We start from the raw sequence: 14,683 nt of genomic DNA on the forward strand, positions 1-14,683 counted from the left end.
TTTGGGCACTTTTGCTTTGTTGTTTGTTAATTTTTTTGTAAAAAAATAAATAAAAATCAAATAGGTCCTTATCTTTGTTGTATAGGTAGCAGTTGAAATTGTACTTCCCTCTAGGGTCTTTCAGCGCACTTATCCCTGGTTATGGGCATGCACTTTGTTGTATGTCGCTCTGGATAAGAGCGTCTGCCAAATCCCTTTAATGTAATGTAATGGGTCAGGAGCTTCAGTTAATGAAGCCGTCAGAATGAGGAAGAAATGCGATCTAAGTGACTTTGATGGTGGAATGATTGTTGGTGGCAGACAGGGTGGTTTGAGTATCTCAGAAACTGCTGATCTCCCGGAATTTTCACACACACTAGTCTCTAGTTTGCAAAGAATGGTGCAAAAAAACAAATTAATTCCAGTGAGCAGCAGTTCTGCAGACAGAAACGCCTTGTTAATGAGAAACGTCAGAGGAGAATGGCCACACTGGCCAAAGCTGACAGTAATATCTCTGAACACACAACACATCATAATTCTAAGTGGATAGGCTACAGCCGCATCTAAAAAATAAGTCTAATAAATACCTAAAGTGCTCGGTGAGTGTAAATACCATTATACACATACTGTATGCATATTTTATGTAGTGTGTAAAATCAATGGTGAGTGATATAAAAAAATAGCACTGCAAGAATTTAAAATATTAAGATCTTAAATTTTTTATTCAATTCAATGACTACGGAATACTATACATGACAAAAGGCTTGTGATAATATTACAGATAAAATGTTTCATTTCTTAAAACTATGCATAAATTATAATACTCCATTTTAAGACATGGGCTACAAGATAATTCCACAATGAAAATTAAATATTAATCACAAAGAGTAAGCATACTTTACACAAAGCAATTATCATACTGGTTCATGGTAAATCTTTCTAAAGAGTTATACATTGCTTGCAAAATGTGGTCAAATATCCTGCAAGTGCAGGAAGAACTAATTCCCCTAATGAACATAAAATCTATGATTCACACTTTTAATTGAATAATTAATAAATATTGTAGTCATTTACTGGAACACAAGTGGAATGTTGACATTTGTGACTTTTCACAGCCTCAATACAATAGCAAACACTCATAGAATATACCATAGGTGTATACTTTTGCACTTATACAGAATAGCAAATTTTCTCTTTCAGAAATCTCAAGTATATTAAAACTGAGGCAATTTCCACCATCCATATTTAGAATCCACAAAGGTTCTTTAAATTCATTGAGTCGCAAGTAATTATGGTGAGTATAAATTTTTTTTGCCATTAGACAAAATTTTCAAGAATCTTTACCTGAGTTGCATTGGTCCATGTTAAAACACCTTACAATACACCATTCTCAGCTCCTTAACATTTATAAGTAGACACATTAGTGTTAGACTTATACAGCAGCCATGATGCAATTAAAAGTATTTAAAAAGGTAGTATTGTCATTTTATACACACTGGGCCTCATTCACATACATGTACTGTACAGATTTGGTCTTTAATCCCAACTGAGGACACCCTCTGTGTGGAGTGTGCATGTTCTACCCAGTCTGTCTCTCTGTCTGCTTGCGTTTCTGCTGGGTACTGGGGACATGCAGGAGGGTAACTGGAGTCTTCAAATTGTGTGTCTGAGTGAATGGTGTGTGAGCCCTGCAATGGATTAACGATTTGTCCAGGTGCCTTTCGCCCACTGTATGCATGAATAGGCTACCCTCCCCACCACCCCCCATGACCCTGACCAGGTTGGTGGTTTAGAAACTGGATGGATGGATGTAATAGTACAGGTCATCTAATGCAACTCTGGGAGACTGCAGCTGGACTGGCATTGGCATTGACATGCTTCTTAACTTACTTAACTTACTTACTATTTTGTAGATTATTTATTGAAATATATATTTTCTATCCTTTCTCTGAATTTCTTGCATATGAGTACCTGCCCCCTTTTTGTACATGGTTCATAATAAAAAGTAAATAAAATAATATAAAAGTTTTTTAATATTACATAGGCTATTGATTTTAACTATATTAACTTATCTGAATCTAATGTTCCACTCGTCTCAGTCAATGTTAAGAATGAGTTTGCTTATTTTAGTTCAGTTTTAGTTTTTTCATAAACTCGTTTTTGTTTTTATTTTTTGTTTTATTACTGTTTTGCACACCTTGTTTTTGTCTTAGTTTTAGTTTGTCATAAAAAGCTGGTCGGGAATACACGTAATTAATTTAGTTTATAGATACAAGTGACTGATGATGATGATTGATGAAGATATTTAAACACCCGCATGCACACAGTGGAATTCAACTGAACTCAGTAATGGCTGCGTTTGGATTAACTGGATAATTGTCTCTTAGGGAGAGAGTGCAACTTTAGGGACCAAGCAGATGCATTTGCCGGCAGTCATCTTCTGGACTAGGAACATATGCACAAAATCGAAGGTCTGCATTTGTTTCATGAATCCCACGCTGGGTTTTTCTGAGAGACTTTCATAAAGAACAAAAGTAAGAATTCATAAAAAGCTTTGTGAATGAGGCCCATTCAGTGGACTGGATTAATTCCGGTTTAAGACATACAGTATGATTGTTTGTTCATTATAAATTATATCATTGTAAGTATATGGGCTTTAATTGGAATGTGCAAATGAAATCAACCATAAATATTAAGAATATTTCCGTTCAAAAGTACCATCACCTACACCATGGATGCAGGGGGAACTTTCTCCCTTGGTAAACATGGTCAAACTTACGTTTCAGCTTCTGTCGATCACAATCATGGCAGCACCGACGGCTGAATCTACATCTTTCCCAAACAGCACAGGCAGGGGAAATGCCCTCTCTGCTTCCTGTCGAAGCACCTCGTTTCGGGAGAGTGCACTCCCACTTCCCATTATCTGCGTTACCCCCGACTCCAGAAGGGCCTCTGGGGGCAGCATGGAAGCCAGATTGTCCATGATTCCCCGACATAAGGCCCTGGTCACCTGACCGACAGAGATGTTGGAGACAGAGATGTTGCACACTTGACCCAAGGAGCTGGTGTTGTGTCTTTCCCCGAAAATTGTTGGGCTCACTGTCAGGTCACTGCTTTCCTGATCCAAAGCAGCTTTGATCAGCCGGGAGTAGATAGTACTGTCATCCACATCCGTTCCTGAGAATGCAAGAAACAGTCAGGGAAAGTTGCTTATTTAGTCTAAGTGGGTTTCATCAGAGATTGCAAGTTTCCATCTAATAATACATAATAATACATTCAATTTATTATGCGCCTTTCATTTAAAGTAAAATCTCTTTAAAGTAAAAGGTGCAACAGGAAAGAAAACAAGACTTAATATACACTCACTGAGCACTTTATTCGGTAGACCTGTACACCAGCTTGTTAATGTAAGCCAGACAGGGTGGTTTGAGTATGTCAGAAACTACTGATCTCCGACTAAACACGTTAATGAGAGAGGTGACAGGAGAAGGCCCAGACTGGTCGAAGCTGATAGAAAGGTGACAGTAACGCAAATAAACGGACATTACAACAGTGGTATGCAGAAAAGTATCTCTGAAAAAACAACACTTCAGTGGATAGGCTACCGCAACAGAAGACTTGAGTCAAAAAAACAGGTCTAATAAATACCGAATAAAGGGCTCACTGAGTGCATATATCTGATGTGCCCAAAACATTTACATTGTATTTACCTAATTCTTTCATCCAGGAAGTCAGCATTTCCACAAAGGTAGCCATTACGTTTCCCCCATTGAGCGAAGCTGCTACAGCAAGGTAAGTGCCATCAAAATAAGGGAAGTAGGAAACAGGGGAGGAGGGGTCCGGGGTGGTAGGGGGCTCAAAGCCGGCTGGCATGGCATAGGTCAACTGGGCCGAGGTGCTGACGTTCAAAACTAGAGTCAGAACAAGTACAGAAACACAGAAGATATAAGGACATGGTGCATTCATTTCCATGCAATAAAATGCACCTGGAGTCTGTGTGCCCTCTCTACCTGCACTTGTCCTGTCTGTCATGCAGGAGTACACAGAACACTGGAAGTCGCCCAGGGCTGCTGCCACGGGGGTCTGCAGGGGGATCCCATGCCATTCAGCGCAGCTCAGCCCTGCATAGCAGCCAGACTGCACTGGATCAGGGAGAAGATGCACAGGGAAGCCAGAATCTTCCAGACTAAAGCAGCCGCAAACACACGCATGCACACACATAAACATGCACACTCACGCACATGCACACAGGCACAAACACACACACACACACACATATATATACATACCCACACATATGCACACATGCAGAGAGAGAGACAGAAAGAGCGAGAGCGAGAGATGTTATCAGAATGTTGAGAGAGAGAGCAAGATGTTATCAGAATGTTATCATAGAAACCCTGTTCACTTCAATTTATCTTTAAGGGTACAGGATTAGTGCTTAAGTACCTGGATGCATTTCTATTCTGGTGTCCTCTATGATTAAGTAGCAGGATGCGTTTCTGTTCAGACGTTCAGCTTTTGCTAACAAAACTGCATGCACAGCTGACCGGACAGTGCTGCACCAGTACTAAATACAACAGTCCCCGCTATTAATGATGAGCACTCTGAAATGGAAAAATGGTCAAAATAACTCGCATACATGTCCAAGTTCCATTGGTGGGACCTGGTGTTGAAGTATCCCCAGCTAGCAGCATTCTGGGTGGACATGAGGCACTTGTCCAAGCCACACAGCATAGCAACCACGTAGTCATGGATAGTTCCTGCTGAGGTGAATTCAGCTAAAAACTCAGGCCTACATTGAAATACAAGTTCAAAACAATATGGCTTCATTATTTTCATACTTTCAATTAATTGACAGTTACTAAGTTCAGAATTCCAAAAGAAAGAGACAAACTTGTTTTACAACCAGACATGACCATGTTAAAGAAGACCAGCCGTAAAGGCAGACAGCCTCGCCGTACCTGTGCCTGAGATGCCAGAAGATGGTGGCACAGCCGAAGCCAGTTGCCACGCTAAGGTGAGAATTGGGCTGCGGCAGGGTAGACAGGAAGTCACTGCTGCATCGCCCATCCTGCCACGTCATCAGCTGACTCGTCTCACTGGGCCAGAACATATGAACAGCATCTCTTGTTCCCCAGCTACAGCCTGAGGTGATGAAGAACAATAATTGGAGCCAAAGGCCTGACGTAGTAATGGCCAATGATACGCATTCATTTGCTCCTTTAAATGGAAGCCTTCAGTGCATCAGTATTTCAGGTTAATTGTTTCTAACACTTATCACTTAAACATAAATACTGATGCTCCGTAGGGATAAAGAGAACACCACATTAGTAATACGGAGACTGACTAAGAATTGTAGCACATGCAAAACCTTTCAGCACACAGCCAATAACATTACCAATGGTTGGCTGTGGTAATTGTTTTGCACCAATCATTGGTTGCGTTTTCAGTTGTGCATGTATACTCATGCCCATATTGTGAACCTTAAATTATGGGGGAGATAATATATTATATTGTGGACAGCTGAACAGGCCAGATAGTCAGACATTGGTGGAGGGGGGTGGGGGGTTTGGTCAGAGGTTTGGTCAGTGCACTCCAATAGAGCACTATCCCCATAAGTACAAGAGGGAAATTGATTCCAAGAATGGAGGAATGAGCATTGTCCTTGTACAACCCTTTCCTAGAGTATTAGGCCCGTTAGTTATTAGTACCGTACACTCCTGCAGGGGGAGCAGAGAGGAGGCAGATACAAAAAGATAAACTTGTGCAATTAAAATAAGCATGGAAGCTGATGCAATTTCAAAATGTGAATATGCAACAATTAATGAATTCAGCAAACCTCTTGGTCAAACGTTTTCTTGTTTTCACAATGTGGCGAACATAAGACAATAAAAGCAAGGGGGGGTCCAGTACTACATATCCTAGATTACGGCAGGACTGTTATGTGCACTGCACATCACCTTGCCGTAGGCCTTGATTTTAAACTGACATGACCCTTTAAATGAGGGTGTAGGTTAATGTGGTATGTCACTTATTGCAGGAGGTGGTAATGTGGGAATATACTTGCAGAAGCTTTAATTTAGCAGCTATGGGCTTCATGACTGTAAAGATCAGTAGGATAAGATTTTTGCTGAAAGAAATGTTTCTACCTGTTCCTGCTTTCCAAAACATGACCCCATGCATTTGCCCAGAGACCCCAATCTTGGTGACGTTTTGAAGTTTGTCTCTTGGTAAAGCAGCAATGCACTGATTTAGAGTGTCTATTATTCGCTCAGGATCCTGCTCCTTGGCCTGTGAGAGCAGTTTATGGAAACAAAGCAAATTTGTTTAAACAAGTCATTAATTGTTTCTTTTCAAAAGCTGCACTGTGAGTGGTGATACTTTGACATACTCATATGCACCGCTGATCTGACACTGCTGCTCCAGAAATATTGCCGTCTCTGGTAATAATGATGTCTACTCTTAATTATTAAAGTGATGTACAAATATAAAAAATACTTGCATACATGTCCAAGTTCTCGGACTGGTGCTGTTGAAATGGCCAACTGTGTTATACTTTGCCAAATTACAGGTACAATATACACTCACTGAGCACTTTATTAGGTAGACCTGTATACCAGCTAGTTAATGCAAATATTCAGTCAACCATGTGGCAGCAACTAAATGCATAAGAGCATGCAGACATGGTCAAGAGGTTCAGCTGTTTTTCAGACCAAATGTCAGAATGGGGAATAAATGGAATCTAAATGACTTGGATCATGGAATGATTGTTGGTGCCAGACAGGGTGGTTTGAATATCTCAGAAACTGCTGATCTTCTGGGATTTTCACACACAACAGTCTCTAGAGTTTGCAAAGAATGGTGCGGAAAACAAAAAACATCCAGTGAGCAGCAGTTCTGCAGGCAAAATGACTTGTTAATGAGAGGTCAGTGGAGAATGGCCAGATTGGTCAATGCTGACAAGACAGTGACAGATGAGCACCTCTGAACACACAATGTGTCAAAGTGGATAGGCTATAGCAGCAGAAGACAAATAAGTCCAATAAATGTCTAATAAAGTGCTCACAGAGTACATTTTCATTTCTAATATTTATTTATCGAGCATAGGGACACTCAAAGGCCAAACTTGGTGGGCGAAGGCTTATAATTCATTAAAATTCAATCACAAAATATGGAGGTGGGGGGTCTATCACTGAAATGCCCTATTTAGGCTTATTCACAATGTTTGTGAAAATTCATGAGGAATGTAATGATGTAATCTAAAACGTATACCATACGTGTTCGACTGTGTTGCTGGAGTCTGCCTTCGTTGGCAGAGTGTAGCTGTCCGTTATTTCTTTTGACTGAGTGTCAATCAAAACCACCTTGATTGAAGTTGTTCCAAAGTCCATGCCAAGCACATACTTGTAAGAACTGGACGACAGTGCCATGATATCCTGAAACCATAGTAACGAAGATTATTTAACGCCGCGTGTAAAAAAATAAAAAATAAGGAAGCAGAATGTAGCCAGTGGCCTATAATCATTCAGTTTACGAATACCCAAGGCAGCCAACAACATTGATGTGCTGGTAAACTGCCGTTAGCTTGCTAGCCAAATTTCTCGCTATAGTTCCGGTCGTAAAGTGATCACAAGCAGTTCGTAAATTATGGTGTTCATAGTTAACCACAGCTTAGTTTATCGTCTATATAATTTAGCCAACAATATGCAATCCCTAACTGGCTAATGCAACAATCTGTATTAACTGTTAGCTAGCTCGCGTAGCTACACGCAGCGTACCTACCGATTACAGCTCATCAACTAGCTAGCTACACGTAGCTAACAATAATGTGTCACTAATGTTAACATTTTTATTTGACCCAATTTATAAATCATCGTATGAAAAGTGCTGCATTTAGTATATTTATTTCAACGCACTCACGAAAACTAATTCCCCGACGTGCTTGCTTGAGACCTTGCCCAGCCCAAAGATTTCAGCCTACAGCCCAAAGATTTCAGCCTACAGCCCATCAACATCGCAACACTTGTCTCCCTCTGCTGGTGTATCTATGCAGTTAATGCTCATATAGCCAGCCAGTTTTCCCTTTGGGCTTGACAACAAAATAAATATACTTCCACTCATGTATTGATGTTGAATCTGTACGTTGCCGTTTTCTATATTAAAAAATATCGTTTACTATTTTGCCGATTTTTTTTTGGTAACACGCAGACAAAGCCATGATTTTTTTTCTTATTCTCGATTGACGTCATATTTTCGCGCCCTAGTTGGCAAGTGAGCATTGAGGTGAAAAATAATTAAATCATTTTAAATTAAACAATTATTGCTATGGTTACAATATTTGTTGTTGTCATTAAAAATAAAGGCCATTTTATGATTTTAACACAACTAAATTAATCCTCTTGATTTAGATCATTTGAACAAGTTTCACATATTCGAACGTTGACAGTGTATGCTTAGAGTATTCTAATAATAATGTATAGATACAACGGCGCTAATAAAAACCAATGGGGAAAGAATCCGCCACAAAGGATAGCAAATTTGTTGACTGCTCGTGCTAATTTGTGTCCTTTGGATAGAAGAAATCAATTACGCGACGATTAATTGGCTACACCGAGATTATGAGGCTTCTTGTTTTCACGCCTAACTTTCCCTTCGACAGTTTTGTTTATATCCGCATTATGTGTGATCGTTTTTGAGTAACATCATCATCTGTGACTTATCGAAACAGTTGAATCGGACTAGGCTATGGCCACACTCAGCCAATGGTTTATTATCATCTACCTTAATTGAATAGTGTCGTGAGCCACGGACCCCTTGCCGAGCTCAGACCTCACGTTCCCACGAGCAGTACCCCACGAGGAGGTGTCTCGGGGACGAACTCAAGTACTCCGAACGTCCTGGAGCCCTGGTAAGTTCTACTGAACTTCCAGCCCAGTCTCGAAGTGAAGGGTGTGATGCAAATCTGGTATTCGATGTCCTGTATTCAATGTATTCCTCTAAAGAATCTTTATCACATATGATTATAGTAAGATATACTTTATTATAATCAATCAAAAGAATAGAGTTATACAGATTACAGTGTACATATCATCTTTTGCAGTTTGCTAATCACATGCAAGTTACATATACCCCTTTAGCTCTTTCTAATTTACCTTTCCACCTATGATGTTTAAAAATCAAGGTACACCCCTCAAATATCCATCCTCCTCTTTGGCCTTTACCTTATCTTATGGCTCCCCCTTCACGGAGATAAAAGCTACTGAACTTCCATTAATACAATGGGTACGAACACCCCTAAAGTCTACTACTTATTTATATCGTATATAGTATCTTAATGAGAAATAAAAAACATAAAAATAAAAGGAAACTTATAATGTATTACTTCTATGTATTACTTTTCCTACTTCTACAAGTAATATAGATTATAATTACCACCCATGCCTTAAATATAGCCAGCTCGTTTTCTGTGGGATTTGATCCCTCCTCCTTGCTGTTGATGAGCTCTTTGAACAGCTGCATTGGTTTGGGAATCTGGGGCAGGATCAGGACCCAGACTTTCGAAAGACGTGACTTTGCACTTTGTACTTCTCCTGCCTGTTGTCTGGGATGTGCACTGGTATGTCTTCGAACACGTCGGGGGTTTTGCAGTGCAGCCGCAGCATATGCCTCTCCTCACTGACACTGAGGTTAGGGGGGGAGGCTTCAGGTTCTTGCGTGGGTCCAGCAGGAAGGTGTTCTGTAGCGTGGAGGAACCCCGCGTCCCGTCTGTTGGCCTCCAGGTGCAGTTCACGGCTCCAAGCATGTCGTAAAAGCCCTTTAACTCTTTCACCAGCTTTTCTGTATGATGAGGGATGCGCATGAACACCTCTTCGACATCAGTCCCGCTGCCACAACTCTTGGGCTAAGTCCGCACCGCGTACATCACTCTGTTCTCCATATCCATATCCTGGAGTGGCGCGCAGAGGGAGCGCGCCACTCCAGCTTGACTACAGCTGTCTTGCGTTGCTCTCTCTTCAACAGCTCGTAGATATCTTCTGAAGCAAAATTCTAAGATCCCATCCTAAGGTCTAAAAGCTTATTCCTTATATATCTTTTTTGCATACAAAAGTGTACCTTGTTGATAAGAAATGTCCCCAATATTTCAAGCAGGAAGACATTTATCTCTTATGTAACTTGTTTTTTAATGATCATATTAATTATTTCTGTTTTTCCAATTGTCATTTTCTCATACCTCAAAAGAAATTTCCCCAATATTTTATCTCATGTGCCCCTCCGGTTTGGGAATTTCCACCATCTTAATATACGAGTGGAAAAACACTAGCTCTTATGTAATTTTTTAATGAACCTATTCATCACTGGTATTTGTCTCCCTGTCATAATCTCTCCTTGGACTCTCTCCAAACTTTGACTTCATACAAGCCAGAAGTTAGTGCCCTCCACCATCTCAACACACTCTTCAGGTGCCCCTCTCAGTGGCGCCTTAAGGGATCTACAAAGGACATCCAGCTAATAGCTGAGTGTAATTCATCCCCCAACTTCTTCTATAGTCAGTCCTTTGAATCTATCCGATAAATTATTTGCGCTATAATCAGGAAGGCCCTTGAAGCCTCTTAATATTATTTCGGTATTGACATCCCTTCCGTTTTCCTTATTTTTTTTCTTTAGCCAGGCATTGTGCCCCTCCCCTGTAGGGTTGGGGTATTCTCAGTCAGAACTTTAACCTTGCTCCTTAAAACCCTAAATCTAAGTCCCCCGACTTCAGACTCTTCTACTGACAAGTATGGCTGCTCATTATCTGTGAACCACATATTTTTCTTCTTACGGGCGTTCTTACTACCACCTCGATGGCGTGTGCGAGGGGTTAACAATGCATTCCTTCCAAACCCATCCCCCGTCAATCTCTCATCAGGGGGGCCTAGGGCCGGGTCCTCGACAATAGGTTGACTAATTAAAATACATATTAAAGACATTGACTGTAGTAATTATAGTGCTTAATCTAACTTGTTTAACGTTATTTGAGATGATTTCAAGAAAACAAAACTGTGGCACTTCTATCGACTACTCGCTTTTACTGCTCATATTTAGATAAACTGGTGAGATGGGCTCATTGACCTATTTTTTGGAAATTAAAATACCATGCTAACTTTACGGCACATTTTTTAAATTATAAATTTTCATGACTTCCCATGCGCTGGGAAAATCCATCCATCCATCCATCCATTATCTGAACCCGCTTATCCTGAACAGGGTCGCAGGGGGGCTGGAGCCTATCCCAGCATACATTGGGCGAAAGGCAGGAATACACCCTGGACAGGTCGCCAGTCCATCACAGGGCACACACACCATTCACTCACACACTCATACCTACGGGCAATTTAGACTCTCCAATCAGCCTAACCTGCATGTCTTTGGACTGTGGGAGGAAACCGGAGTACCCGGAGGAAACCCACGCAGACACGGGGAGAACATGCAAACTCCGCACAGAGAGGCCCCGGCCGACGGGGATTTGAACCCAGGACCTCCTTGCTGTGAGGCGGCAGTGCTACCCACTGCGCCATCCGTGCCGCCGCGCTGGGAAAATGAAAAATAATATAATTAATTGTTTCAATGCGGTGGTATTATCGAAAAAGCAAGAAAATCGAAGGAATTAATAAAATCGTAATTTGTAACCAATAACTTGCGCACCATAATGGACAAGTGGTTAAACTCACAGGGCATTTGGGAACGCTATGGAGATGTTTATTTGTGATTATGCACTGTACGTTGCATTTATGATTAAACGATAAACAAGTTCATAATATTTTCAGCATCGACAAGAGCAAGTAAAAATGGCACTCATAAAGATAGTCTTTTAAGGTCCTGAAAGCACGTTCCCTTCTACACGCTTTTCTTACAAAGATGGCTCGTTCATTGACAAGGACCTCGCTTACAAAAGCTGAGCTAATTTCTGCTGTTTGAGTGTGATTTCACCAGGTGGTTTATATTGGCTATGTAGGCTGCATGTTATTCTCCTAACGTAACTTTAAATCTGGGTTTTGCAGGTTTGTGCTACAAGCCCGTCTAAATGGTGAAATCCCTTTAGTAAACCGAACGTCCCAAAACATCAACCACAACCACGAATTAGCGACGTATATGAATGGGGCCCTGCATATAAGTTGTGTTAATACCTAATATGATGCTGAAACATTTAGGATATTGTTAATATTTAACGAAAACAAGACTAATTAATGTTTGGATTTGGGAAAAAAAGTGTTGTTTAAAGTCTTTAATCTGTTTTTATTTTCGACATACATAGCCGAAATGGACCACTGTCAATCTCACCAGTCTGAATCCTGAAGCATTATGCGAAAGGATAGTGGGCTTTCACAACCAATTCTCATGTCATTGCTCAGCACCATTATTGTGTCCCTTCTTTAACACATTTTGACACTTTTGAGCATAACTTTTCCTCATTAAAATGGTTTTGCCCCCCTATTTGTAAATGTATACTATGTGCAAGTGCCCAATGGAACAGTCAAAATGCCCAATGGAACATCATCTAGTATACATCTGGGTATGTGGCAGGGATGCCCACTATCTGCACATTTATTTGAAATGCTCTATCTACACATAAAAAACTGCAATGCAGGTATAGACATAATTTTAAACCAACTGGCAAATGATGCTACACTATTTCTTAAAATTTCTGCACAACTCCCTATTGCCTATTTGCAATCATTAGGTCCAGGAGTAGTTCTCAATTGAATAAAACATGAACTAATAAAGAATAAAGATGGCAAGAAGAATGGATCAAGGAAAGTAAGGATCATCATTTGTTTAGATTAATCCATTGGTTGGGAATAAACCATCTGTAGGGGGATATAAGACGGAGGACATTGTTATTACTAGATTAAGGTTAGGACCCACATAGTTTAAAAAATAAACATGCAGATGGAAGATGTGAGGAATAAAAAATGGTCATCCTTGTAGTGTACATTACAGCTGCATCAAATGTCTAAAATAAAAATTAGATTATTATTATTCCTTTATAAAAAAACACATGGCCTAATATTATATTAGAAATCCAGTCCACACTCCAGACCAGTGGGTGGCAGTAAACGCATCATTACAGTTATATTACCAACCTTCTTAAAAAAGGAGAAAGAGAAGAAGACGAGCATTGCGAGGAACAATGGCCGGGTTTGAGTGACGGGTTGCAATTTTTGTGAATTTAACCAACAAAAGTGGCGCATTTATAGCTGAAATCGCACGTAACGTTTTACTTAATTTTCCAACGCCACCCGTAAGTAACCACATTCAAAGATAACATGTATGCTTGTTTCAATGCTGGCATAATCATTCTAACGTCGCTGTGGAGATTTAGCTAGCTAGCATGGCAGTGATTATGTCCATTCATAGCCAACTAGCTAGCTAACCCGTTAACTAGTTTAACTTTAATAGTTATTACATAGGCTTATGCATGTTTTCCACAATCGGTTTATTTGCCGTATTCTTCTCTTACAGTAACGTAGCAAAGAAGACATGGCCGCACTGGCAGCTAAACGGGAAGGACCACAGTTCATTAGTGAGGTTTCCGTGCGAGGTAACGCTGCCGTTTTGGATTACTGCAGAACATCCGTTTCAGCCCTTTCCGGGGCGACTGCGGGGATCCTGGGGCTGACAGGATTGTATGGCTTCATCTTCTATTTTTTAGCCTCGTTCCTCCTTTCCCTCCTCCTCATTCTCAAGGCTGGTCGTCGATGGAACAAGTGCTTCAAGTCTAGGCGCCTGCTTTTTACAGGAGGACTCGTGGGAGGCCTTTTTACCTACATTCTTTTTTGGACCTTCCTCTACGGCATGGTTCATGTGTACTAGACTGAAATATTTATGGAGCAACACAGCACACGTCTTTTCAGAAATGAAGGACTCCATGTAAATTTGCGATTTTACAACCCGCCAATGTTAACCCCCCTTTTGATCTGTATACAGGCTGTAGCCTACAGCAGTAAATATTGTATGACTCTGTATAGATTCAAAATTACACAGGCCACATTTGAAATGTTTTCCTTGATTTCAATAATTATAGCATACTGAAATATTATTTTTTTAAAGCTTGCTCATTGCTTTGAAAACTAGAAAATATGGATGTCATGTCATAGTTAACTGAACGTATGAGAAGTCGGATTAGAGGGCGTGAAACGGGTGGATGTTTTGGTTTACAAGCTGGACCGGGGCCCACCGGTGAGTGGATTCATAGATTAGATGAGGAAATAACTTGTATATCTTACCTTCCAATGGCATGCAAACGGGCCTAACACTGCATTAGATGCAGAAATTAACAAATGGTGTAATAGGCCACAGTAAAGGGGTTGGGTCCCAGAAAATGTACTTGGTAATTAATTGGGTCCTAGGTTTGGAAAGCTTTGGAACCACTGGTTTAACTTGTCTGTTACCCAGGACGGGATGCCAATCTATTTCATTGCCAGTATATGTATCCAGTACTGTGTGTACTGCAGAAGGGTCATGTACATCCTATAGGTTTTTTTGGGAAAGATTTAGGAAATATTGATTAATTGTGCTAATAAATAACCTGCCATTATACATATGCCTGGTGTGAAGTAACTCATGTTTTGTCTTTAAGATGGTGAAAAAATGTAGCCCTTTTTTCTCAAGCTGTGATATTTTGATATCAAATGTAAACATATTTTGATGCATTTAAAAG

The 14,683-nt window shown here is 40.4% G+C and overlaps 2 protein-coding genes across 4 annotated transcripts; one reads left to right on the plus strand and one right to left on the minus strand.

The window, feature by feature from the left end:
- Positions 1-673: 673 nt before the first annotated feature.
- Positions 674-7,969, minus strand: shpk (sedoheptulokinase). Of its 3 annotated transcripts, none has more exons than XM_061248779.1 (8): positions 7,903-7,969; positions 7,260-7,418; positions 6,132-6,273; positions 4,944-5,127; positions 4,622-4,774; positions 3,990-4,165; positions 3,690-3,890; positions 674-3,156 (listed from the first exon to the last, which is right to left on the minus strand). In XM_061248779.1, the coding sequence occupies exons 2-8, from the start codon at positions 7,410-7,412 to the stop codon at positions 2,762-2,764; spliced, it is 1,404 nt and encodes a 467-aa protein (XP_061104763.1). In that variant the 5' UTR covers positions 7,413-7,418; positions 7,903-7,969; the 3' UTR covers positions 674-2,761. The 3 variants fall into 3 exon arrangements, with proteins under 3 accessions (XP_061104763.1, XP_061104764.1, XP_061104765.1); XM_061248780.1 differs by having other exon boundaries at positions 7,899-7,958; XM_061248781.1 differs by lacking the exon at positions 7,903-7,969 and having other exon boundaries at positions 7,255-7,384.
- Positions 7,970-13,102: 5,133 nt separating this feature from the next.
- On the plus strand, positions 13,103-14,566 carry emc6 (ER membrane protein complex subunit 6). The gene is made up of 2 exons (XM_061249152.1): positions 13,103-13,264; positions 13,486-14,566. The coding sequence occupies exon 2, from the start codon at positions 13,504-13,506 to the stop codon at positions 13,834-13,836; it is 333 nt and encodes a 110-aa protein (XP_061105136.1). The 5' UTR covers positions 13,103-13,264; positions 13,486-13,503; the 3' UTR covers positions 13,837-14,566.
- The last annotated feature ends 117 nt before the right edge of the window (positions 14,567-14,683 follow it).

Source organism: Conger conger, chromosome 7, assembly GCF_963514075.1.
Source record: "Conger conger chromosome 7, fConCon1.1, whole genome shotgun sequence".
NCBI lineage: Eukaryota > Metazoa > Chordata > Actinopteri > Anguilliformes > Congridae > Conger > Conger conger.

What these genes read in the sequence shown, in the direction of transcription:
- shpk (XM_061248779.1), bottom strand. Translation starts at nt 7,412, where the DNA reads ATGGCACTGTCGTCCAGTTCTTACAAGTATGTGCTTGGCATGGACTTT. An exon ending in GTTTTGGAAAGCAGGAACAG is followed by an intron (nt 5,128 to 6,131) that starts GTAGAAACATTT and finishes TCATCACCTCAG; the next exon opens with GCTGTAGCTGGGGAACAAGA. An exon ending in TTCCTGGATGAAAGAATTAG is followed by an intron (nt 3,157 to 3,689) that starts GTAAATACAATG and finishes TTGCATTCTCAG; the next exon opens with GAACGGATGTGGATGACAGT.
- emc6 (XM_061249152.1), top strand. Translation starts at nt 13,504, where the DNA reads ATGGCCGCACTGGCAGCTAAACGGGAAGGACCACAGTTCATTAGTGAG.